General features: G+C 45.7%; 1 protein-coding gene across 3 annotated transcripts in view; it reads left to right on the plus strand.

The window, feature by feature from the left end:
- The window catches only part of LOC102066332 (vascular endothelial growth factor receptor kdr-like), a 132,674-nt gene extending 118,209 nt beyond the window's left edge, over window positions 1–14,465 (plus strand). For all 3 annotated transcript variants that reach the window (XM_074551742.1, XM_074551743.1, XM_074551744.1), the window contains 2 exons: window positions 117–211; window positions 9,225–14,465. In XM_074551742.1, the coding sequence (XP_074407843.1) occupies window positions 117–211; window positions 9,225–9,429 (300 nt within the window). In that variant the 3' untranslated portion in view covers window positions 9,430–14,465. The remainder of the gene's footprint in view (window positions 1–116; window positions 212–9,224) is intronic.
- The last annotated feature ends 12,500 nt before the right edge of the window (window positions 14,466–26,965 follow it).

Below are 26,965 nucleotides of genomic sequence, written 5' to 3' on the forward strand. Positions count from 1 at the left end.
GGATGAAAACTGATAACACAGGTCTTGATAAAAGAACATCCTGAAGGATTGGTGGCTCCTGCAGCAGTCCCAGGTTATTAAGGTGTCCCTGATGTTCCCTTCCTTTTGCTCCCCAGGAGTCTGACAGTGGCATGGTGCTGACCTCAGAGGAGATAAAAAGCCCCAAGAGGTTGGAGATCCGTTCCTGGCCCTATGGGATCATGGCTCTGGCGTGAGTACTCTGGGGGATTTCTTTTTCAGACAGTTCTTCCTTTCAGAGAAATGCTTTTGAAATGTGCAGTTTGGTTTCTGCTGCTAAGAGGAAACCTCTGGATATCCAGGCAAGCTGAGAGGAGATGAACTCTGGATTTCAGCCCCATAAGCAGAAAACCTTGGTGATGTGTTTTAAGATCAAGGGGCAGCAGATTCTGCAAATGGGAGATGATAGGTGGAAAAAATGAGAATACAGAGGTCAAAATTAGCTGTTTGTTCACTGCCTCCCCAGTGTTCTCTCTTAGTGATGGAGCAGAGTTTGAAGAACTTGATTCCTTAATGCAAAAGCTGACATTTGTAATTATACCAGTGTGTATATTGAAGTCAGACAGAAGGAGTGGCATATCTGCAGTTCATGGGATGTGAGTAAACTTAAAATACTTGTTCACAGCAAACAGCAGTCCTTTACCAAAGCCCTGATTGCTTCATCATCACTGAAACAGAGCTGCAGAGAATTCCCTAAATCCCACAACCCCTGTAATCCCTGGGTGCTGTTGTTCACACCTGCTTTACAAACAGAGGCTGGGACTTCGCTGTTTGTTTATCCACTTATAGTACAATACAGAAGATTAAAAGCAGATTTTTTGCTTTTTGCTCACAGTTCTTTGTATTTCAGTAACAATCACACAGGCAAAGGTGACCCACTAGTGAAAAACTTCTCCACCTTCCTAACAACATTTACCCATTTTACTGATTCAAATGTCAACATGTGGAATTTCAAAGAATAGCTGCTCAAAATACTAAAAAGATACATTATTATGTAGCAATGAATTCCTTGTCTATTCAGTTAATTAAGCTAATTACGACTTGCCTAGAGTTTTCTCTGAAATCTGCTGAGCTTTGTATGAATTTTCTGTGTACTGAGGAACTCCAAGACCTTTCCCAGCAGAGCAGTTGCTTGTTGTACACCAAGTCCCCCCTTTTCTGCACTAAAGAGAAGTGAGGGATGAGAAGAAGCCTGGTGCACTTCTGGATATTCTGGGAGAGTTGCCAGGAGAGGGCATGGTCAGGGTGAGGCAGTTCTGGAGGGGGTGACTCCCACTCAGAGGGAAAAGCAGCTGGAAAGGGCTTGCCTTGTTTTTTGGTGCTTTAGAAGCATCAATTTCCTGGTGTTTGAGGGCAGGAAAGGAGGAAAAGGGAGAAGAAGAGAGGGGGGAAAGGGAGAAGAAGAAAAGGAAAAGGGAGAAGAAGGGAAGGAAAAGGGAGAAGGGGAGGACGAAAAGGGAGAAGATTTCCTAAGGAAACGTGGACAACACTAACAGGAGCATTAGGATGCTGTGGCTTGTGCTGGAGGCAGTGTGGCCTCAGGAATGTGTTGCCCAGCAGTATTTTCCCTGTAGCAGTGTCCCAGGGCTGGAGCTGGTGGGATTAGCAGAGATCCTGATCCATTTCCATGTTTTTACCCCCTGCACACACCCAGAGCGTTCCTGCCAGCACAATCCATTGCTATGGAGACCAAATGGCAGCAGCTCAAAAACAGGAGCTGAAATGTCAGGAGCTGCCTTACTGTGATGCCTCACCTGGGCTGATTCACCTCTTTGCTGCATGATGTCACACTGACACAAATCCAGCAGCCTCCCTGGTGGCGTTTATCCCTCTGGGGATTTCTGTCACCCACCCCTGACAGCTTTCCCCTGCTGCATTTCTCCTGTTTGGATAAAGAGCTGGCACAGGAAGGTTCCCCCTCTGCCCCTTCGAGCCTTTCTCCTGAAAATCTGAGAAGTCAGCACCCAGCCAGATATGGAAACACAGAAACCCCATAGCAGCCTGTTCTTTAGAGATTTCCAGGAAAAGCTTCTGAACTGCCAGCAGGGGAGGCTCTGTGGGGCAGTGAATCCCTGCCTGGCCCCACCACTGGGCTCTCCCCACTTCCACTCAACATTTCCATGGGATTTCCATCCAGCTCGAGGTTCCTGAGCCCTTCTGTGCCAGCAGAGCCTGCAAGGAGCTGTGCTGTTCTCCTGCTGCCACAGCGCCCACAGAGCTGTGGCTCTCCCTGCCACGTCCTTCCCGGAGAGTCTGAGCTCCAGCTGAGAAAGATTTTTTGTCAGCTGCCTTTTTTAATTTTTATTTTTATTTTGAATCTTGCAGACCCTCCTTGGCACAAAGAGCACCCCAAAGCCCTCTGGTTTGAGGACAGGACACCCCTGGGTGCTCCTGCACTGACAAGAGGCCAAACAAAGCTCAAAGCCTGTGGAACATTCTAGAGAGGTCAGAAGAGAGTGTGGGTTTAACAGGGGAGATAAAGTCACCCTTGTTAATGGTGTATCTCTCTCTATCAAAAACATTTACCCTGGATCCTTTTCAAAGTCTTTCTTTGCTAAAACAAAACTGTTCAAAGGCTTAGCATGTTTTCTAAACCAGGGTGGCTGCATTTATTATTTTTGCCAAAATCTCACTGTTTATTTATGCTGCATTCATTCCTCTGTTGAGTTTAAAATTTGCCAACAGCACACACCATGGAGTGTCAGTGTCAAGAGTTTAGTGAGGATGAATCTGATACTCTGGGCCTGGGCTCATTGTTAGGCTGCACTAAGCAAGGCTGAGTTTTTCCTTTTAGAGCAGGAAAGTTCTGGGTGTTTTATGCTGCTGAAGTAGAAAGTCACAGCAGTAGCTGCAGTGGGAGATGGAAAGATTGGCTGGGATAACAACATTGGAATCAGCATTCAGGGAAGCACAGGGAGCACAGGGGATTTAATGAAGGGCTGACTCTGGTGTCAGCTCCCAGCTCATAATATTATCAGGCTACTGCCAAGCACTGCCTTAAACCCTCCAGAGACTCTATAATCAAGTTATTGTTTAAGGTGACAAAAGGTTTGGTATCTGCTCAGTTGTCCTCCCCCAGCTCTTCCCTTCTCCCCCAAACCCAACACCCTGTGCTGCTCAGAAATCCCTGCTTGGTTGTGGCCCAGGCCCACAGCTCAGCTGAGGCCCAGCTGATCCTCCCTGGGCTCTGGATGCTGCACCCACATCCCAGCTCTGGGCTCTGCCTTTGCCAAAACAAGCTGGGCCCAAGGCAAGGCAGCAACACTGAAATGTGGATTTTGCTCAGCAACAGCAGACATTCATGTCCAAACACACAGAACACAACAAAAATACAGCCAGGATTGGCCTGGAATCCTTTCTCAGCTTCTCACAGAAACAAGGCATGGAAACATGTTTGCTCCAGGGCAGAGTGGAGCTCAGAAATAATAAATACTTTTATTGCTGTGCTATGCAGCACCTTGCACTGTTACCTGACCTCAGGTCTCCAAACTAGAACTTGGAATGAGTAGCTACTCAGGAGTTATGTAAAGCACTTTTTCCCAAGGATTATTCCCTGTGCTGACAGTAACAAGGACTGGAAGGGGAATTGTGAGAGGCTGTGGGTTTGACTGCAGTGTTTTCCATCCCACTGCTTCTGGACAGGGACAGCTGAGCAGCCTGGCCACACATGTGAGGGGACAGGAGGGTGGATTTGGCCTGGAAAAACTTTATTACCTGCACTTTGTGTTTGAAAGTGCTTCCAAACAATGAATTCCTGAGCCCAACTCCTCGAGTTCTGCTGCCAGCAGAATGCTGATGTGCTGGTGTGCCAGGGGGAACCCAGGATGAAATTCCTCCTGCACAGCACTCAGCTGAAAATGTATTAAAGCAAACTGTGAATCAGTCATAGCTACCAGAAGGAAAAAATAATCCTTTTATTTCTTTAATTGCTGAAAAATTAAAATTAAAAAAAAAGAAACAACACTCTTACTCTGAGCCTTATTAAACACCTTTGAAGGCTCCTACAAAGCCCTGAAGCTCCTACATGTTATTAGGAGAGGTAGTCATGAGACAAACTGCTCCACTTGGCAGCAACCAGCCCAATTTCTCATCTTTCCCTAAACACAGCCTCTGAACATGGCCAGGTTTCCTACATGGACAGAAAAGCCCACTAGTTTTTCCTACTGAGAGCAAAATACTTGGGGTTTTTATTGCAGAGTAGGAGGAGCTGCTGCACTTGGGGCAGGAATCCCTCCCTGCACAGGGTGATTTTCCTTTTTCTCCACAGTCTCCTTCAAGTCATTGACCCCAAAGTGTAGATTAACAGAAATTGCCTCCCTCTCACATAAAATAAACAGCTCCACTAATGGTTTCCCAGCTCTTTGATGGTTTCAGTATTTTTCTATCTCCAAAATCTCTGGTTTTGTACAGTAGGAAGAAAAAGCCTCAGCAGGTCACTCAGGCCTTCAAGCTACTGCAGGATTATCTTCTGTGGTATCTTCTAAACAACCTTGGTGCCTTCAGAAAACTAAAAAGTTTGTGGAAGATTATTTAATATTCAGGCTGTGTCCCCAGACAGGACACCTTGTGCATGGAGAGTTCTCAGGGTGGTCACTGCAATTTGTGACAAGTTTGGCTCAGTTGGCAGCTGAACCCCAGCTGAATGTTGTGGTGTCCCCCTGATCCTCAGTGCTGGCCATGCTGGGGACACTGACAGGGGAGCCTGGGCTGGGACAGTTCCAGCCCTGAGCAGATTTATCCAAACTGATTTATCCATTTACCTCTGGTGGGCTCCTGTGACCGTGCTCACAGGGGTCTGAGGGTGAGGGAAGGGATGAGGATCTGACTCCATGTTTCAGAAGGCTGATTTATTATTTTATGAGATATATTATATTAAAACTATACTAAAATAATAGAAGAAAAGATTTCATCAGAAGGCTAGCTAAGAATAGAAAAAGAAAGAATAATAACAAAGGTTTGTGGCTCGGACTCTCTGTCCAAGCCAGCTGACTGTGGTTGGCCATTAATTAGAAACAACCACATGAGACCAATCACAGATGCACCTGTTGTATTCCACAGCAGCAGATAACCATTGTTTGCATTTTGTTCCTGAGGCCTCTCAGCTTCTCAGGAGAAAAAATCCTAAGGAAAAGATTTTTTCAGAAACATGTCTGTGACAGGCTCCCACAGCTCTGCAGGGTCAGGCAGAGCAGAGCAGGGAGGAAACACCTGGGGGGCAGTGCCAGCCCAGGAGAGGCCCTGAGCCAAGGACTGGCCGGCTTTTAATGAAATCAGTTTATTACATATCCATCAGTGACCTCCGGAGTGCACAGCTGTGTGATTGCCCAGTGCAGCCCCTCCAGGCAGAGGTTGTTTGCTGGGGGCTCAGGGAGAAGGTCCCTGCCTGTTGGGAAGGATGAAAGTTTGACCAGAAAGTCTCACAGATATGGATGCTTGGCAGAAAGGTTTTTAAATGTAGAGTCTGATGAAGGAATAGAGATGGAAGCAAGTTTTGATATGGAAGAAAAGAATTGCTGAGCCAGTCTTACTGGATAACCTGGAGTGTGTTAGTTAGAAGGGGTTTTTATGACTTAGAGGAAAGGATAAACCCACCCCAAACAAGAAGATGTTTTTACCAAGCAGGAAGAGAGCACAGGCACACAAGCCTGCTGATGTTGCAAGTAGAAAAAAGGTCTCGGAATTTTCTACTGCAAGAAAACTGAAAAACAACTTCTAGCTTAAAGTGTAATGTACTGACTTTTAGTGATTGGAGAACAGTAACATGAATATGGTAATTACAGTAGTTATGATAGGCTATAGATAAAAGTTAAGGTATTGATTGGTTCTGCTGTATGAAGATGCTCAGCAAACAAAAGTCTATAATGCATTGTAACCAAACCAAAGGTTTTACAGGCCTGCCTGCAGCTGGAGCTGACAGCTGTGGGCACAGCTCTGTCACCCACAGCCCTGGATGCTGTCACCCCTTGGATACAATAAACTGCATTTTGGAGACCCCCTGGATTCTCACATCCCCCATTTAGGCTCTTACCTGCCAAGGGGCCGGGCCAGGAAGGGATTTTGGGGACCCTGGAGCCCCAGGCACTGAGCACAGCCAGGCTGGGGCACATCCTGAGGTGCCAAGCACAGATGGAAAGGGAGGAGCAGCCTCATCCCCAGCAGCACAGCTGTACATGCACAGCAGGCTCTGTCTGTGACAGCAGCATGAAAGGGGAAAATGCAAAGCCCCACAGAGAGCTTTAATTAGGAAATGCATTGAGATGAAAGGAATAGTATATTGGAAGTTAATTGCATTTTGGTCTGCCATTAGATAGCAAGTGACACAACTTCCTTCTGACCCAGCTCAGCAGCTCTGTCTCTGGAGCAGAGGGGACATTCAGGAGTGCTCCAAAGCCCAGCCTGATCTCAGCACCAGGCAGAGTTATTTATTCCCAGATATCCAAACTCCTGACCCACAGGGGCAGGAACCCAACAGAAAACTTGCTGGGAGTCTACAGGGGGGCTGGAAATTCCCCTTTTAACCCTAATAACCCATAGATATGCAGGTTGGGGGCCAAATTAAAGTGTACTTGGGGGAAATGAATTTGTAAAGAGTTTTTAAAGTTTGACAGAAGGTTTATGTAGCATGTATTTATATGTAAACTTTGAGATAAGAAATGTTGACTTAGAAATGTTATGGAATAGGATAAACACTGTTGAGAGAGAAATAGAATTAGAAATAAGTTTTAAAGGGTGGTTTTGTAAGTAAAACCAGATACTTTAGAGAAAGAGAACTATGAAAGATGTTTTGTCGTAAGACTTATAAGGGATAGTTTTAAATTATTAGTTTTAAGGCACTTACAGTATGCCCATACTTACAGTGCCTTAAAGCTAATCATTTAAAACTGCCCCTCATAAGCTAATAATTTAAAACTGCCCCTCTCAAGCTTCCAAATTAAACTGATGCTCTCAAGCTTCTCCCTGTCTCCCATGACAACTTTAATACCTGGCAAATTGGAAGCCAGAGCATCCATGGAATTGTCTGACACGAGCCAATGGAGCTGAGCAACAAAAGAGAATTCCATAAATAAACAAAGTTGTGGTTGCATGGCTCATGGCAGGGAAGTTTATCTGCAGTTTATCTGTGTGTGGAGAATGGACAGCTGCCAAACCTGCAGGATACAAAAGGAGTTTCCACTCCTGTTTCTCTCTGGACAATGAGGTAAAAGTTGTGAAAGCAGAGGGTGCTACATTTTTGTTGAAGTTCTCAGGGTTACTGTTTATTTTAGAATTTCTGCTCTGCCACAGGTTTGGTTTCAATGCCTTGTGCAGGTCTGAAAGCACAGAAACAGCAGCTTTGTTCTATGAACTGCAGCAATCCTGGAAGCCAGGCTCATTCTAGGCAGGCAAGAGGTGGTGGGCTGGCTCCTACAGCTCAGGCTCACTTCCCAAAGCTGGAGGTGCAAACCTGCCATGGAAAGCCAGCCCAGAACACTGAAATCAGAGCCTGAATTAACCAGCCCGTGTCCCAGGGCAGCTGGTCAGAGCTCAGCTGTGTGTTGTGACTGCATCTGGCTGCACAAGAGTTTAATGGGGATGTACAGGACATGAGCACCCATTCTGTGGGTAATTCACAGATGGAGCCTGCAGGCTGCTCCTGTGCAGGATCCACTGTTCCACTCCAGCCAGTGCTCTAACACCTGGGATCTTTCCAGAACCAGCAAAAAAATTATTTTTTTTTTTTAAATATAGTGACAGTGGTTCTGTCAACCAGTGGAAATATCTGCAGCTTGTGGGGAACCTGAAACTTTTGACAGGTTCCAGATTCAGAGAGAACACAACTTGTAAAGTCCCAGCAGCAGAAGCCAGCAGGGCAGATTGACCCTTTCCAGCTGAAAGGAGCTCTGTGTGGCCATTGAACCTGCTCTCTCTGCTGTACCATCCAAAAAACACCACACACACACAGTTCCCATCCTGGATCTGCCATTTTCCTGTCCATGGCTTTGCTGCCCTCCCTGCAGTTGCTGTGTGTGGCTCCTGGCTTTGGTTTGTTCCCTGGAGCAGGACCTGGCTCTGCTTTCTTCCTAAAGCACCCCAGTGAGAGAATGAGCAGCTGCTGGAAGCACTGCACAAGTGCCAATAAAATGAGTGTAATTATTTGATGAACTGTTGACTATTCAGATTTGGTTTAGGGTCATTAAAATGTAACTTGATACTACTTTAAACACATATGAAGCACATACACAAAGTGCTTGGGCACTGCCTGATTTTTAATTCTCCCAGGCACATTCAAGCCATTCTGAGCTGAGGCTTGAGCAGTGCTGTGATGAGTCTGTGGCTGAGGTTCCTTCCCCAGAGCTGCAGTTAAAGGGTCCTGAGCAAAGGGCAGCAGCTCAGAGGCCACTCCACACTGGAATCCTTTAGAGCACCCCTCAGTTATCCAGGCCTCTTCCAAGGAAATGCTCAGTGTCCTGGTTTTGCACCACAGAAGTGCAAACCAAGGTTAACAGAACACCCTTTTTAAGGCAGCCTATGACAGAAAGAACCTTTTGAGTTCTCCACAGCCCTTGCTGTTCCTCAAGGTCACTTTGTCTCAGGGTTCTCCTGCTTTGAACCCTGAGGCTGCCCCATGTGATGGAATTGCTCTGTCCCACCCTCCATCACCTGGAACAGGGAACAAAAGCAGCTGGGATGCTGCAAAGCACTGCCCTTCAGCGGGTCAGCAATGTCCAAGGGCTGGGAAATATAAAAGGGATTTTGCCCTGCACTGCCTGGGTATGTTCAACACACGCTCCTGCTTTCAGTATTGGTTTAAATTAGAGTCTGCCAGAGATTATTCAGTATTTCATCCCTTATCACGCTTCAAGAAAAGTCATAGCCTTCAGTTCTGCTTTCAGAAAAGTCAAATTTTTACTGACCTGTGTCAGAACAATGAGGGAGGATGTTACTGTGTGTACAGGACAGGTGCCTTTGCAAGTAAGAGATCTGTGGTGCACTGAGATGTGGTGAGCTGAAAGGACAGGGCAGCAGAGCTGGAATTACTCCTAAATCCACTTTTAAAACACAGAGTTATTTAAAATACCTCAGTTCCCTCATCCAGTCAGCAAAACTGTCTTACAGATTGCCATAGAGATAAATTGATATTTTTTATGTATTTACTTCTTCAAGAAATCATTTTGACCATTGGTTACAGAGACAGGCTGGCTACATCCCCATGTTTGTCCCAACAGGAGGAGAGCTGTGAGCAGGAGCAAGGAATCCATCCTGGCTGACCACGACAGTGTCAAGTACCAGCCAGCAGTGCAGGTGGAAGAGGACACCATGGAGTTCCCCCTGGAGGACTCTGTGCTGCTGCCCATGGAGCCCAGCCTGGAGTGCCACAGCCCTCCCCCAGACTACAACTCTGTCATGCACTACTCAGCCCCCCCGGTGTAGGCAGTGCCCCAGGGCTGAGCTCAGCCCTGCCAGGCTCTGCTGTGCCCAGGGAGCCTGGGGGGCACAGGAGGGAGCTCTGCTGGGGTAATGCTTCACACATTTCTTCTGGCACATCTCAGATGGGATTAGAAACAATTTCAGAGCATCTTCTCTCTTCTCTTTAAAGGCCTGTTGCAAGATCTGCAGTGAATTAATGGCATTGTCTGTCAGAATCATAGCAGGAGCTGTAATCCTGAACTGCTGCCACTCCTCCCTCTGGCTGGGGCTGTTCCTTGGCACTGCCACACCCACAGGTTCCTGCATCCCCACTTCACCCCATGCCAAGCTGGTTGGGAATATAAGATTCAAGCTGCTGGCCCTGACACATCCTGCAGGATTGGTTTGGCCAGTGCTGGAAGGGATCTGTTGAAAACAGCAGCAGCCACATGAAAGGTTTGGGCTTGGAGAAAACTGAAACACCCTTCCTAACTTGGGATTTTACCTCCTGTAAATATTTCTGAAATATTTTGCAATCCAAGGTATTTTGGTTGCAGTTTGGATTTAGTCATTTCCACTGCCCAGAGGAAACACTGCTGAAGATGGCATGGCCCAGAGCAGGCTGGTAGTGCCCGTGTGTCAGCTCTTTGGGCAGCAGGGCACACAGTGTGGTTAAACCTGAGCCCCTGGGCTCTCCCCTTGTTCCAACAGCAGTTTATTCTGCAGACATGCAATAGGGAACCTTGCTGGAGATGCTCTGTAATGGTTGCAAGGCAAAATCACTGCCTTAAGCAAGAACCTTCTCAACTCAAACAGAACTTCCCAGCTCACACACACCTTTGTGTGAATGTGCAGAAAACTCTCATTACCAGCACAAGAGTTACACAAAAACTCACACACACCCTGGAGGCACCAGCAGGGCAGCAGCATTTTTATGTTTCCTTTCTGTACACAGAGTATTTACTAAAACAACAACAAAACAGAAAATAGCATTTCCTCTGGATTCTGTGGGGGTGCCCAAGGGTTTGGCCCTGGGGATACTCTCCCTGTTCAGCTGCAAGCCCATGTGACACACAATTCTCTCTGTCTTGCCAGGGTAAATACTGGTATCAAATGCAAAACCCTTCCTGGTTCAGGGTAATTCAAAGCTGTTGTTGCAGCAGGACTGAAAGGATCACAAATTCTCCCATGTGAGACACTGACAGTGGGTTTGCCCCTGCCCCAGAGCTGGGGGTGGCAGGGACTGTTACAAGTGTGCCCAGGTGCCCTGTGTGCCCTGTGCATCATCACAGCAGCCTCACAAATCAGCAAATCATCCTTAGCCTTTCATGTGCTCTGTAACAATCAGAGTTGGCTTTAAAATTTAGGAAGGGAAAGGTCTCCAGGTTGCAAGGAGAAAAAACCAGGATGAGCAAGATGTTCACTGACAGTGAGGGCTGTAACCTCCTGAGTTACAAACTGCTCCCTGCACAGCTTCCTCCAAGCTCTGCACAACCCTTTCCTTTTCTCCCTTGATTTGACTTCTTCAGTGGAAAAAGAATTTTTTTTCATGATTCAGACTAGAGGAGGATGAAATCCAAGCCTTGCAAAATGATGCTGTTACCTTGGCAAAGACAGCTGCACACCCTCACAGCAGCCAAGGAAGTTTTCTGGATGAGTGCTTGCAGTGGGCTGTGCTGAAGGAATCACAAACAAGCCTCAGGTATTATCAAAGGGGAAAACAAATCTCCAAACCCACCCCATGTTAACTGTGAACTCTCAAGCATCTGAAGGATGGGCTCTGGGGAACTGCACTGCTTCTTCTCCTTGACTTCAGAGTCCCTTAGAAATCACCTGCAGTCCCTCCAGAACCCCTGCTCATAGTGCACCTGCTAGATAGGTGTGGGCTTTAGTTGCTTTATGGTCATTTTGCACTGCTTTGTATTTTAGTACCTATGTATTACATAGAGCTGGTCAGAGAAGAGAAGAAACTACTGGGAAAGAATTCTGATGAGCCCCAGGAAGCTCACTGGATTGGTTTTCCATCAAACACTGTTAGCTATCTATAGCTCTGATCAATCAGCTGGTTGATCAATCAATCAGTTCTTGTGGAAATAAATGACTGATGAGCAAAGGAAGAGAAGGTGCAGCCTGTGTGTGGCTCTGCTGTTGATGCCTCAGCTGGAGATGTTTGTCACTGCACCTTGGGCTGGAGGATGAGAAAACAGCGCTGAAAAACCTTCACTGAGGAACTCTGAAATGCAGGAACCAAACCTGCAGGTGTGCTCTGTGTTTTGAGGCGCATGGGAAGCTCTGCTCTGCTGGGGGAGCTGAGCACGGGGCCTCTCCTTTCCCCTCTCTGCAGGACGAGCTGCAGGGCAGAGGCACAGGAGCACATGTGGGGAGCCCTTCTGGCTCTCAGTGACACCCACCAGCCCTTCTGTGCCACCTGAGGTGGTGGCACGGGCACAGCTCCATGCTCCAGCTGGTTACAGCCCAGGTTGCACTGACAGCCCCACTGAGGGCTCCCCTGAGCACATCAGCAATGGAAGGGACTGACTGATGTTTGGGCAGCTGTTTCCAATGTTGTTTCATGGAAGATTTTTTTCCTCCTTATAGTAAATGTAACAAGCAAAAGTATTGCCTGAAAAGTATTATTGAACATATTCTATTTTATTTACTAATATTTTGTTTGTCCTTCTCTTGCCTCCCTTAATTTAATTATTGTTATCTTCTTCCAATGATGTATATAGTGTACCCTGTAGCAACAAATATAGTATTTCATTTATATGGTAAAATTTGTAACATTTTAGTCCAAAAAGAAAGAACTACCCAGATGTAACAGAGTTAAGTATTGTACTAAACATTTCACTAATGCTTGCAGGCCAGGCTCCAGTTTACAGTGCCCCATAGTGCCATGGCACAGCAGCTCTCTTGGCTGGGAGTGCCTCTGCCTCTCACTTCTTCTCCATTTATTTAGTTTCAGTTAGGAAACAGGAATCTGGAGGAATTTGGCAGGTTTATCTCATTCCTGGAGGTGTCACCATGTGCAGCATGTGTTAAAGGTGAGGGATTCCCACTGCCTGGGTTTTAATTGGAGGCTGGTGGATTGGCTAGAGGATCAGAAGGGGTAAATTGTTTAAATGATGTGATGTTTATTATTTTTTCAGACTTCTCAGGGATTCTTACTCGACTCCTGTCTGCCAGCTGCTTTCTCTAACCTGAGCTCAGTGGGATCTGTATTAACATGTACCTTTGTTCCTTTGATGGTGCTCACTCCTCCTGCTTTTGTGCTCCTGGAGGCCCAGAGAATCAGGGCCAAGGAACTTGGAGCTCTCCATGGAATTTTGTTTTCTCTTCTCCAACAATCACCTCCCACCAGTTGTCCAAGTGCCTTCACCTGCATGTTCTTGTTCAGGCTGGTGTTGTAACAATCTCCTGTCTCCCCTTTTCTATTTTTCATCTGTTTCCTGTTGTTTGCTCTCCCAGTCCCCTTGGATTGCTTTGCTCTGCCTTTTCCCTAAGATCAGGTGTAGGATCATTTCACTGCTGTTTATCCTGTGCTTGCAGAGGCTGAACTAGATAACCTAAAGTGAGATTTTCACGTTAAACCCTCTATATATAGCCAAGGAAAATTAGTTTGTATTAGTTTGTCTGGAAGTTTTTTGTGTCCTTCCCTGAATAGGAGAATCTTTTTAATCTACTGATTTTTCAATATTGGTGTCTGGAGCGAAATGAAGGCTGGTGACTGTGTGAATGTGATCTTTCCCAGAGTGCTTTTCCTCAAACAATGAGGTTTCTGTAAGGTTCTCCCCACAAGAAGGGGATCCCCAGCAAGGTGTATCCCAAGTATCTGCTTGGGATGTCAAGGGAATCAGATAAAACTCAGAGTCTGAGTAGTGGTGTCAAACAAACCCCTGAGTGCTGCAGGTGAACACAGCAGGGCTCTGCTGACACCCCAGGGACACAAAGCCTCCCTCCCTCACCTGCCTGGGCACCCCAGGGCACCCCAGAGCACCCAGGGGTTCCTGGCACTGGCTTTGCTCTGGGCTCCCTGCAGGAATCTCAGCTGCCGTGCAAGCCTGCAGCTGGGTCCTGATGTGTCCCCTCACTTATCCTTCATGTCCTGCCTCACTCTGCAGATTCCATCTGGCCCAGCCCAGCTCTGGGGATGTGGGCTGGGCTCCAGGATCCCTAAATCCCACCAGCACCAAGGGGACACACCAGCAACTGCTGCAAACAGTTCCTGTAGCAAATAGCTACGGAGCAAGATAAGCATTATCAGGTTTCCCTGAACACAGGAATTGCTCAGGGTCAGAATCACACTCACAGATCAGCCTAGAGGTTTTTCTTTATCATACAGTGAATTAAAACCACCAAAAGGCAGCAATAATTCTTTTTTTCCTCCCTGGAAATGTCATGGCCAAACATTGAGATCCATTTTCCTGGGTTTTTACTACCCCACAAAAGAACAGAAAGAATTTTGCCAATGTCACAGCACCAGCACCATCTTACACAAGTGAAATTCAGGGAGGAGTTTGGGATTTGGGCCTCTCAGGAGTCAGGCAGTACAGGGGACTGTGGAGGTGCTGAGCCCAAGCACTGGTGGTTTCTTTGACATTGTTATTTCCATTTCTGTGAACATAGAATGGAAAACCTGCTGGCCTGGGTCAGCTGGGACCACAAAAATGACAGGGAGAACAATGTGGGATGCACTGAGCACTGTCCTGTTCTCCTGGTAGCACTAAATTCATTTTTCCTTAGACCTTGAGTTGTCAAAGCAGCCACTGAAAACTGGGAAAAAACAGAAACTTGGGACCTACAGAAATAAACGAAGGAAAACTGGGGAAAGCCAGGAACTTGGGACTTACAGAAATAAACTACAAAAAGTCCCAAGTCCCAGGAACTTGGGACTTACAGAAATAAACCAAGTGCCATGTTCAAACCACCAAGGAATGTTTGTCTGCCATGTTCCTGTCTGCCTGAAGAATGTATGCACTGAAAACAACGCTTTCTTATGTAGTCAAAAATTGTACTGTATCTATTAACCAAAAAAATAAAAAAGATTCTATATTTATACAGCCCAGGGCTCCTCTGTGTCATCTCTTGGTTTGAAAAGTGTTGTCCTTGAAGCAGAATAAAAATAAATAATGCAACAGTTTTGAGAGACTTTTGCAAGGCATAGATCTCATCCAAATTTCTACAGGGGGCTCCAAAGTTAGGACAGAGGCTGCCACACTGCTCAGAGGGAGCTGCCCGCTGCATTTGCTTTAAAAGTTCACAGATCTCTGAAAAAAAATGGGAAATTTGCTGGAGAAATGCACCAAACCAAATCTCTGCCAAGAACAGCCTGTGGAACACAGACATTGTGTCTGGTTACTGCTAAGATATCTCAATAAATGGGGCTGAGAGAAAAGAGAGAATCTCATTTCTGCCTGCTAAGGACAGCCCTTGGTCACCAAAGCGTGTCAGTACAGAATCTGTGCAGATAATCTGCACAACATGAGGGCATCTGGGGCTTGTTCAGCCTCAAAATTCCAGAGGCTGTGCTGGATTTGGCTTGCCATAATAGTCTAAAAAGAACACCATTAAATAAATACTTCCCAATACGTTACTGAATTCTCTTTTGAATAAACTCTGCACTGTTGAAAAACAGATTATTCCATGCTCTCCATTTGTTGTGAAGGTTTAACATTCAGAATGCCAAGGGAAAAAATCTCCCAGCTCCATCCAAGTGCAGCAGACCTGCTGCCTCTTTCCTCACCAGCTGGCTGCTTTTTCTGGAATACCAATCCCATTCCTCCTTCCACTTTGGTGGCACAGCGGGTAACTACCAGCAGAAAAAAAATGAGATTTTTTTTTTTTTTTTACATAGTGACAAATACCAGTTTCTACTCATGGCTTAAAATAAATACTGGTATTAGGAAACAAAAAAAAAGAAGTGTGTTAGAGTTTCAGAGCCATTCTTCCATTAGCAGCCTTAAAAGTTATCAGGCTGTGTATTTTGCCAGTCACATTAAAAACTATGAAGCACTCAAGTCACTTCAAACATTTTAGTTTCTCTTCATTCCCTGTTCCAAACACTCCTAGAAATAAGTGTCTAAATTATACATGTCATTTGAAATGCAGCAATCTCCTTTCATCCCCATAATGAGCAGGAACATTCTTCTCTGGGAACTGAGGGATGGTTGAGTTCCTTACGTAAGGCGTGAGTCACCTCCCGTGGAAACCCACGGATTAAAGAGGGGAAGCAAAATATACAAAATTAACTCTGATTTGCTTTTAGCACCAAATGTGAATTATTAATCACACCCAGCTTGAGTTACACTTGTGGAAGGGACCTCACTACAGCCAGGCTCAGAGAGGAATTTGGGGGAAAAAGGACATTGGGAATGCAGAAATGGAAGCTTTGCTCTGGGTCTTGGCCAGGGGATGTAATTTCTCCATCCCCTATTTTTGCTGGATGGGATGGAAAAGATTTTTGCTTTTACAGCAGCAGCACATAGAGAGGCCAGGTCAGAAAATCTCAGCCTAAAGTATCGAAGCTTGGTGGCTTTGGGTGATAAGAACCCCAGGAGAAAATAGGGACTAGCAAGAGAAAGATTTAGGATTAAGATACACAGATTTGGTGGTGGTGACATTAGCAAGCTGAGAAGAGAATCCATCTGATTTCCAGTCAAGTCCTTTTTCCTTCCTCCCATAATCAGACTTAACTTGAGAGGGTTTATAAAGTGCAAAGGCTTAGAAAGAGTAGAAAAATGCTGTTCATTTTCAGTGCTTTGGACACACTGAGGCCATGAGCAGTAGATGATAATGTTGTGTCAGAGCCTTCCAGAGGCTCCCAGCACACATTCCATGGCCAGTTTGTGGTGGCACACAGAATGTGCACTGCTGGGATGAGCTGGCCCTGTGTGGAGGATGGAAGAAGCCCAGCAAGGAGCATAAAGGAATTGTTCTTCTGTCAGCACAGTCAGTGGTGAGGGGCAGCTGCTCCTACAGCCTGATGAGAGTCATTGAAACTCTGAGAGGAGAAACTGCTCTGTCTGAACTCCTCCAGGGGCTCAGGAACCAGAACTGAATCCCAGGAAATCCCAGCTGTGGCAGTTCACTCCACCTCCCTCCACGGGACACAAAGTGAGAGCTGCCTTTTCCTCTCCTCTCTGCAGGCAGTGAGCACTTTACTCCACATTTGCACCAACCACAAGGGCAGAGTAACGTGGCTTCTAAATCCTCCTGGTGCAGATTTCCTCAGGGAGCCTTTCAGGGAGGGTTGTGGCTCTCAGGAGTAACAGGACTGAAGCTGTTGTAGTACCCAATGTCAGGATAATGAAATAAATCAGGAGAGCCTCCCATATTCTTGCTGTGAGTCTGTCCCTCCTGATGCTTACCCTGACTCTGTGATCCCCACAGGGGCTGATTCCAGCCTCTTCCTCACTGAGCAGAAATAGCACCCAGTAAAGAAGAAATATTTCCTCTGAGCCTTAAGCTGTTCACCTTCTGGGGCCAGATATTGTTCTTCAGAGTGTGAGCTGAGCACAGAGGAGATTAAGAGATGGAGTTATTCTGTCAGACATCCCCAGGCCTGTGAGCACATGGAAGGAGCTTTGGCTGAAATGAGAAGTTACAGCACTCTGAAAAGTGAGTGATCCTTATACCCAGCATAGGAAAAGGTAGGAACAGATGTCCACAGAGTGCTCTTGGCTAAATCCATGGTATGGGTGCTGCAGGATTAAGCCCATCTCGACATTTCAGGGCAAATTGCAACTCCACAGGTGGTTTAGTCAGTTTGGTGATGTCACTCAGAGTCATCTGACCCATCAAAACAAAGGCAAAAAATACTCTTTCAAATATTAAGAGTGAGATCAGGAACCTTATGACATTCACTGAGGACAAATCCTGCACTTGAGAAGGACTAAACCCTCTCTGTGACACATTTTGGGACTGACTGACCCTGCTCTGTGCAGGAGGGTCGAATTTGGAGCTCTTGAAGTCCCTTCCATCCTAAATACTCCAACAGCCAAGTCTGAGTCACTGTTTCATCCTAGCAGGCACTAAATCACCAGGATAACCCCAAGGCACTCAGGCCTGGCCTTTCCAAACAGTGGAGATGGGGCTGCTGACTCACCTGGAGCCTCAGCAGAGCTCTGTGAATCCTGGAAAGTGGAGTCTGCTAATAATTCATGACTTTTTTATCTGCATCCAAACAAAAGGTGTGGCAACACTGATCTCACATAGTAAAATGAAACAATACAAATTACATTCTTGTGTAAAGACAAGCCTAAGTTGGCTTCTCTAGGAAAACTCTGAGGTATTTTTACCTCACAGTTTCATAAATACTCTTGTGCCTTTTGCTTCCTCCTCTGCTTCACCTGTTAAATGAGCCTTGCTTGGTCTTATCCTATGCAAGCTGTTACAGCTCCAGAGCTCAGTCCCCAAGGGGACTGGGTGCCAGAAGCCAGCTCGCTCTCAGACCAAGGCCGCGGGTTAGCCCCTAGCAAGCAGGGAATATTCAGCTCTCAGTGATCAGGCAGCTCTTGTGATTTCAGCTTTGCTTGCTAGGTAGCTTTTCCCTTGGCCTAAGGCTCCAGCAGACGGTAGAGAGAGGAGAAGCAGAAGACGCTGGCTGTTCCACGAGTATGGATTTATTGCAGGGTCTGTGAAGGGTCTCAGCTCTTCTTCTTCCCAGTTAGTAAGGGTACAGTATGCTACTTTTATACCCTTGGCCTGGATCCAATCCTGACCAATGGCAAAGGTGTTAGAGTGACCATAAGTGACCAATAGTAGGGTTTAACACAATATTGCCTTCCATGGCTATAGGGATAAGGTACAAGGCGGATGTCCCTGGAGACAGGAAACTTCTTTGCCGCTGTGTCAGCATTCTATTCTCCAAGGGGCCCTGGCTAAACCTGAGGGGTTTACTACAACCTGTCAGTTAACAAACAGCACTCAGGGCTCTCTCATGACAGAACTGATGCATTTATCACACCCAAACAGTGACATTAGACAGCAGCCACTCATGTCCACTCCATCCATTGTGAACTGTCCACTCCCCAAGTCTCTTTCAGGGAAACGATTCATCATGCTATGGATCCTCTGAAAAGTCAAGTCTCCAAAATCAAGTCAAATTCCTGAAATCATTATCAAAAGTTTTTTTAAAACCTGAGTCTTCTCCTTTGCAGATAAAGCAGGAATTTTTCTCTCTGATGTCATGTGGGGGAAAGAGGCCCAAGCACTTGTCAATAATACCCTGATCCTTGTCTGAGTCAGACATGATGATTGTTCCTCCATTTACCACGATTTTTTCTGCTCATGGTTGTTACAGTGAGAACTTTGTAATTTCTGGCTTTTCCCTCTTGTCTTTCTTTCTTCCCCTGTAACATTGTTAAAGAAAATTTCAAGCCTGACAGCAGGCAGGATCAAAGAGAGCAGGAGCATAATGAAGTCCTTGTTTTCCCACTAAAGAAAACTTATCCCTGGAACTCCCGAAGTGTAGGGCTGTGCCTTCTGCCCTTCCAGGAGGAGCAATATTAGCAGGACTTTTTAAAGCTAGGACTACGCACTCAGTGATCCTCAGGGCCAACAGAGCAAACCTGGCATATCTGGACACTCATCTTGGAGCAGCAGTTGTTATTTTTAAACTGGACCATTGTCACACTGAATTCCTCAAAATCCCAAAGGTTAAGTTGTTTTTCATAACTATGCATTAAATAAAACTCAAAACAAAACAACAGAAAAAAAAAAAACAACAACCAACCAAGAACTTTATTATTTTCTGGGAGAGTTTTGACCTTTTATTCATGTATATTTTTCAAAGCCAGCCCTGCACTGTTTATGCCCCAAGCTAGAATGTCACAAGCCATCTTAGCAGGGAGCAGAAGCACAGAGACAGGGGGTAGGCAAGGAGAGCAGGTGGAGGGGTGTGAGGAGCAGCACTGAGGGGGATTGAGGTAATGGGTTCCTTAATGTGATGCTGAAGCACCTGGGATGGGCAGGATTCATCCCTCCCTTCCCCAGAGCCTCTGGAAGAAGCCCCAAAGCCCTCGTGCCACAAGGTCACGATGGAAGAGCAGCAGGAATTTGCAGCTCCCTGAGGAAGGACAGGAGGGTGGAGGGGAGCCAAACCCTCCTCTCCCCAAGCACTGGGAGAGCTGGATCCAAACCTGGCTGTCACAAAGGACTCCTGGCCTGGGTGATGGATTGTTTGTGAATCCAAACTGCTCTGGAGGTGACAGCAGCAATTGCTCCTGCTGTCAGGATGAGTCACAGCCAGCTCAGACACTGAGACCTATAGACTCAGCAGCCCTCCTCTGCTGAATGAGATTTTCCTCTGTGCTGATGAAACACTCTTTGGCCTTGATGTTAATCTTTGGATCTGTGAGATCCCAGATGCCTTCAGGGTGTTGTAATAAATGGGAAGTGCCAACAGACTGCAAAGGAAAGTGAGGTTGTCTTCTTCCTGGCATTTGGACCATTATTTCCTTCCAGGAAGGAAAAGGCAGGAACTGAGGAGAACAAAGGTGCTGGTCCTCAGGTTATCTTCTGGAGATGCCTTTATCACCAGCTGGGGGCCGTGTACAAATCACAAACAGGACAGGACTGCTGTGGAACATGCCTTGAGCTGTTTATTTTCCAGCCTCAGCCCCATTCCATGGCTATGACAATGGGAAGATGCCAGCAGCTCACATCCCAGGCAGCAGACAAAGAACTTAATGTTACAACTCACTTAATAAGTTTTTTGACACAAAGCAAAAGCACATTAGTTCTATCCAACCACTGTCCACCACAGACAGCAGTTCTATCCAACCACTATAAGCACAGGTACCTTTGGTTAAACAATGCTTGCTTATTTTGGATACAATACCTGCTTGTAAGCCTTAAACACAATGCACAGAGCTCCATTATTAAGCTTAGAACTTCCTAACATCTGGTTAGATATACTTTTCTAGAGCTTAGGGAGTTGTTCTAGACAAGCATTAATACACAGACCATTGTTCTATTTGTCCTTACCTTCTATTTTTTACATAATTTTTCTGCTGACCTATCTCATGGCTACTGCTTACTTCTAATCACAGTTCTGCTGTCTCTGAGGGCTGCCTTTTGCAGCTTTCCCAAAACCCTCTGATTTTATGGATTCCCACAATTCCCCCTCTTGGTTCACCTAAAAAGAAACCTTCATAACTGTGTTATTACTACCTTGCATTTTGTAGCTTTACCACAACATATCTGCTTATTACTTACTTAAAGCATCTTTTTGCTTGCACTAAGCATTGCTACATCACAACACAGCAATTTTAATGCTGTGAAAGTCCAGTCAGTTCAAAGGGCATAAGTCATGTCTGATAACAAAAGTCATTGTTTGAAAAAGTGAAAACCAAACCAGCTCTGATCACAGTTCTGCTGTCTCTGGGGCCTGCCTTTTGCAGCTTTCCCAGACCCCTCTGATTTTATGGATTCCCACAGCCATGGTGCATTGCTTGTCTCTGCTTCTTCCTGGGGCCAGGTCCTGCATCAAAGCTCCTCAAAGAGCCACAGAGGAGCACTGACCCCACAGCTCTGTGTCCCTGGGAGCCAACATTCATCCCAGCCATGGGAAGAAAGAAAATTCCCAGCTGGCAAAGAGAAAAGCAGACTCCAGATGTGCTCGAGAACAAATTTTACCTGTTCAAAATACAGGCAGAAATTTTCTCCAGACTTCAGCAGATCACAGCTCTCTAAAGAAAAAATGTAATGTAATGTTGCCCTAAATCATGGTCAGTAATTCCCTCATCCTAGCATTATCCCAAGGGTGGCATAATTAACAATAATCTATTTATTAGGAGTTCATTTAGTACACAGGTGCCAGGGACTTTTTTATTTCAGTAAGACCAACACCTTTCTGTTTTTCTGGTTTAACCCCTTTCAGTAAAGAGGAATATTTTAATGGGCTTAAACACCAACTACTCACTGAGTAATTGGTGAGTAAATACCAGTTCATGCTGCCCTACTCCAGCCTGATCCAACAGGAAAAGACCTGAAAAGGGAAAGGAAGAACTTTGGGAGGTGGAAAATCCATGCAGGGGCAGCAGGATCGTGGTGCTGTGACATTAATCAATTTTAGCACATCCAGGATTTGGTTCAGCCCCCCGAGCAGCACCACACAGAGCTGCACTGAATCTGGATTAGTGCACAGTCACAGCACTCGATTCCTTCAGATTCAGAGCACAATTTGTCCTGCAGAAAATTCCCTCTTTTCCTGCTTCCATGCAAAGTGCCCCAAAGGTGCTGCAGAAGAGGGGTCATCGCCTGGAGGGAACCCCAGAAACTGCTCCACAAAAGCAGCAAACCAAAGCAGACCATCAGAACCCAGCCTGGCTTCCTAGTTTTTTCATTATTTTAGTTCCCCATTGCATTTGGGAGTTAGGAAATTTAGGAAATTCAAATCAAATACTGTAGGGAAACACATTCAATTTTCTCCAAAGGTTGACAAAGGCTGCCTGGGAGCACAGCATGAGTTACCTCATTAAATATGAAAAATGCCAATAAAGGAGAGCATAAATTCCAAAATGGATTAATGACCCTCCTTTTGTTTTTGAAGACTCTTCAATATAAGATTGAAATCTGGGAAGAAGCGCAGCACAGGCTGCATTTGCTGGGGTTTAAATTCCCACATTTCAGAGTCCCCCTCCCCATTCCCAGTTCCTCCATTTGGGCTGGGTCAGTCTTTGCTGCTGCTCTGGAAGGAGCAGGAACATTTCTGGTTATTACTGATAGCAGAAGAATCTCTCCTAAAAAACAGACACAGAAAACTTCAGGAGATCAGGGCAGAGCAAGGCCTGGAACAGGTACAAACCCAGCTTCCAGAACTGCTGCAGCTGGTTAATTCTCTCCATCATCAAATGTGACTGTGAAGTTGTATCAGGGTGAAATTAGGAACATGATCCTGCAAGGAGACAACTGGACTCAGGTTGGCAAAACCAGCTCTTATTGATAGAAAGTAAAAGCTCCAAACTTGAATTTTTGCCATAAAGGAAAATTTCTTTTTTCCAGAATGATTCTATACTTCAGAGGAATAAAAGGGAGAACTAGTATTGTGCTTTTATTTTAAAATCTACGTCCTCAAAAGTGACAGGAAGCATCATATGAAACATTTCTAGGTGAAGTTGAAAGAAATCCACTTCCCAGAAGTTTGTCACATATGCCTGCAAAGAATGCTTGTTAGAACTTCATTTTAATGAGGGATGAAAGGGATTGCAAAGAGAGTCAATGAAACTTTAACACAGCTCCAATATTTACATTTGCTGGTGAACATAATTTGCTCACAGAACGATTGGAAATGTTATAATGACACTTCATATTTCAATATTTTTGGGTGCCACACAGATAGGAATGTGTATACATTTGCAAAATCATTTCAATGCATCACCACTGTGTCTTACAGGGCTGAGAAAATGAGTAGAAACTTAAAAAACCAGTAAAATACCAACTTCGATCAATTGAGAGCAGGCACTGCTTGTAAAGTGAGGCACTCATCTTCACAGGACAGAGAAATTACCATAGCTCTTTCCTGGAAAAGTTGTGGATTATGGCCATAGATTTATGAAATTGCTCAAACTTTGGTAGTTTTTTAGATGAAAGAGCCTGTGGAGGGAAGGTTTGGGCTGTGTTAGATGATGTCTGCAGAGGAAAACTCTTTTCAGGAAGATTTGCAGAAGGTAAATAAGAACGTGATGGATTTTTCCAGAAGAAGACATTAAAATTTCCAAGTTTTCAGGCTTGAAAATCCATCTGGAGAATTGGTAAGTGTATTTTTTAGGGAAAGTGTAAGGTTTCACTCCAGCCCCTTCAATGCACATCTAAAGGGGAGAATCCCTTTGTCAGCCTGCAGTAGAACTCTGACAAACCCTGCCCCACAACAGCTGAGCCCATTCATTAAAACAGCTGAGAAATTTCAGTGAAAGGGCTGGGAGCCCTGAGAACTGAGGGGTGTGCAGAGGAAACTGAAAGTAAAACTGTATGAGAGTAAAAGACTGAACAAAACCATAATTATATTGCTCCAAAAGTGCCAAGTATCTTAAAAATATTAATTTTGGAAACAGGAGGAACTGGAGGCTTGCATTATTTTGTTAATTTTGTGAATTATGTGATCATTTCTGCTGAAATGTACATTCCTCTGCCAGGTGTGTTAGAATGTCACAGCACCAAAATATCAAAATACCAATACCAAAATATTGGGCTGTCCCATCCTCCCTCTGAGGACAAGCCAGCAAGAGAAAACCCCCAAGAATGGCTGGCAGGGAGCAGGCAACAATCCTGGCCTTCCTCAGGATTCCCAAAATCCAGCAGTGCAGAGATGAGTCAGGAATTCTGGTTTTTACACCAGTTTTTGCGCACAGATAAAACACCTTTAATTCATAAGCTGAGATCCTGGTGTCCACTCAGCAAGAAAGGAATGGGTGCAAGGGAATTCCAATCTTTCCCTTCACTCCCACAATGTCCTTGCTTGCCGTTTCTTGCTGGCAATGCTTTTGTGAGGGTGCCTGGAGGCTTTTGTGCAGGCAACAGCAGTTTGTCATTTCAGTATCCAGTCCTGCCCTTGGAAATTATTAAAATCCAGGACATCTCTGGAATGGGAAATTAAATGTGTTCTCCACCAAACCCTAAAACTGCTCAGTTGCTGGCAGCTATGTTAAAACAAGGGTGTTCAAATAAAATTCCTATTAAAAAAATTGAATTGAACTTTTCAATGGAATTAGATTTTCCTGAAATTTTATTAGCTGGCAGGTTCATAAACTACAACAGAAACAAAGCAGGAAAACCAAATCATTCTTTATGAGCTATAAAAAGGTAGCAAAGGGGACCAAAAAAAGGGAATATTTTGAAATATTAAGTCTACAAAAGGGAGTTTTGTCTTTCTGACAGTAAATGGCTCCTACAGATTTGTTAAGGTTATCAGCGCATAAAATGTAGAGTAAAATGAGGTGTCAGCTAAATTCCAGCAGCACTCCCAGCTCCACTCCCATCCCAGTGCAGGAGGGGATTAAGAAGCCCCCCAAGCCATCCACGCCCTGGTGGCTCTGGCTTTTCCCAGGATGGCCAGGGAATGGCAGAGTGATCCCAAACCCTGCTCAGGGGACAGCAGCAAAGCTGGGATCCAGCTGTGCACAGCAAATGTTCCACTGGGGATTGGCAGCCACAGCCCTGCCCCAGGCATGGCTTTGTGTCCTGGGCTGTAAAATAATGTGTGTGTTCATTTATCTGTCAGAGCTGGGGCAGTTCTCTGCTGTTCCTGGGCAGTTTTTCCTTTCTCTCTCCCACAGCCAACCCTCCCTCCAGGAGATCTCTGCTGTCCACGCCCACTGAGTGTCCCTGCAGGGCTGATCCAATCCCAGCATCCCATGGGGAGATGCTCCGCCCAGGGGAGGAGCCAAGCATTCCTCCCTGGATCCAATCTGAGCCTGGCCCAGCACAGCAGCCTTTGCCCCCTGCATTGCCAGAGGAGCAGCTTTCTGCTGCCCTGCATGGCCAGAGGGAGCCCAGGCCCATCTGCAGCAGCCCTGGAGCTGCAGAGGAAAACTCCCCCCTTGTGCAGGATCCCTGCTGCAGCAGAGCCACAGCTGGCACTGCAGGAGGGCTGAGCCCCCATGGGATGGGGTTGGGACACCCCCTGGCACACAGGGGGCAGGGACTGCTCTCACTCTGGCAGTGGGTTGTTTTCTTTTTTTGTACTATTGCATTTGTATTTTTAATTTTTCCTAGTAAAGAACTGTTATTCCTACTCCCATATCTTTGCCTGAGAGCCCCTTAATTTCAAAAATATAATAATTCAGAGGGAGAGGATTTACATTTTCCATTTCAGGGCTCCTGCCTTCCTTAGCAGACATCTGGCCTTTCAAACCAGGACATCCACCCACACATCCCAACTCATTTGGGCCTGGATGTTCCCTGGCTGCAGCCAGGCTTGGCCAAGGAACTCCACCTGGCACATCCCTGCACATCCCAAGCTCTGTCACACACCAAGACACTCCCCATGATCTAAAGTTCCCTCCTGGCCTTGAAGGTCACAAACAAGCAAATAAGTCTTGGCTGACTTCAAAGAATTTTCTTCCGCCCCTTGCAAGATTAAATCCTAAGGGATGATTTTGCCTTCCCTCCTCCTGCATTTTGAGTTAAAACCATTCTGTTCACCTGCTCTCCTGGAAGTGCCACTCAGTAATTGAAATCTCACATCTCTCCAGCAAGGGCTGCATTCCAGAGCAGGGAAAAACACCCAATTTTCTGTAAGGAATTCTGTAGAGAAGAATGCTCCAGTCTGAAAAGCACTGGAAAAATAGATTGTTTTCAAAGATTTAATTGCAACAGCTCTTGAAGGGCAATACCCAATTCACTGTCACCCTCAGGGCACACACTGCTCATCCCCCCAGGAGCACAGCCTGGAAACTCTCAGCTGCTGCTCAGCAGGTGAATCCATTGCACTGGGAGCTTATAGGAATATACTAAATATATACAGCTGCTTTTATTTATCAGTTTGGTTCTGAGACTCTGGACTTACTCAGCAAAATACTCCAAACAATGGCTTTGCCTTTGGGAATTGGTTGCCATAAACAAACCAAAGAGAAATTAAACAGTCTGAGGTCAGGCAGTCCTTTGACCAGGGCACAGCATTCAAACGTGTCTAAAATAACTCCAGGTCCCTAAATAACCAAAAGCATCTCTGAAACAGTGTTTCAATGGTTTGGAAATGAAGCGAGAGGCTTCTAGTGGAATCTATGAATTATGGAAGAGGATAAGTGGTCATTCAGCAAGGTTTACATCCTCTTATCTATAGGACTTTATGGTAGAGATAGTGTTATAAGCTTCTTGCTGTCCCCTCATTAATAATATCATCAATGCTAATGCAGATTAATACTTTCACCAGAACAATCTTCCAGAACAGTTTGATTGTGTTTGAAGAGTAATTTCAAGCCAAGCCCTCCTTTTCCCAGATCCTGTGAGAGGTTCTGACTCTGCATCAGCTCCACCTGCAGCTTTCCAGGAGCAAATCCAGGCAGAGGAAAACTGGCAGGGCACGAGAGGTCCAGACACTCCAGACACGGTGCTGGCTGCTGTTCCTGCCCAGTAAATGCATTTACAATCCCAGATAATGACCCCATTGCATGGGGGCTGTGGTGGGAAGGGCTGCTGTGAAATGACCTCTGCAAAGAGTGCATGGAACATTGTCGTGCTGGAGCTGAGGGTCAGGCTGCCCTAACTCCCAACATTTGTGCATGTTCAGCAGTGACTCATGAAATTATGAGCCAGGGCTGGTGACCTGCAGGAATTCAGTAAGAGACAAAAGAGAGCTGAGCATTTGTGTGGGTAATTAGGACGTCCACATTTAGAAGGGGTCAAAGAAATACAGTATTAGAGGAGAAATACAAATTCATTGGGATTCAAAGTCAGAAAACATGAGAAAAAATTCCCAGAAGTTGCTTAATATATTTTTATCCTATTGGCAACTTTTTGCACCTTTTCCTGAAACCTGTGGTCCTGGAAAATGCTGGGTAATAAATGTATCAGCAGCTGGGACAAGGAGTTCTTTTGGACAGGTTTGAATCCTGTGTTC

This window comes from Zonotrichia albicollis, chromosome 14 (genome assembly GCF_047830755.1).
Source record: "Zonotrichia albicollis isolate bZonAlb1 chromosome 14, bZonAlb1.hap1, whole genome shotgun sequence".
NCBI classification, from domain to species: Eukaryota; Metazoa; Chordata; class Aves; order Passeriformes; family Passerellidae; genus Zonotrichia; species Zonotrichia albicollis.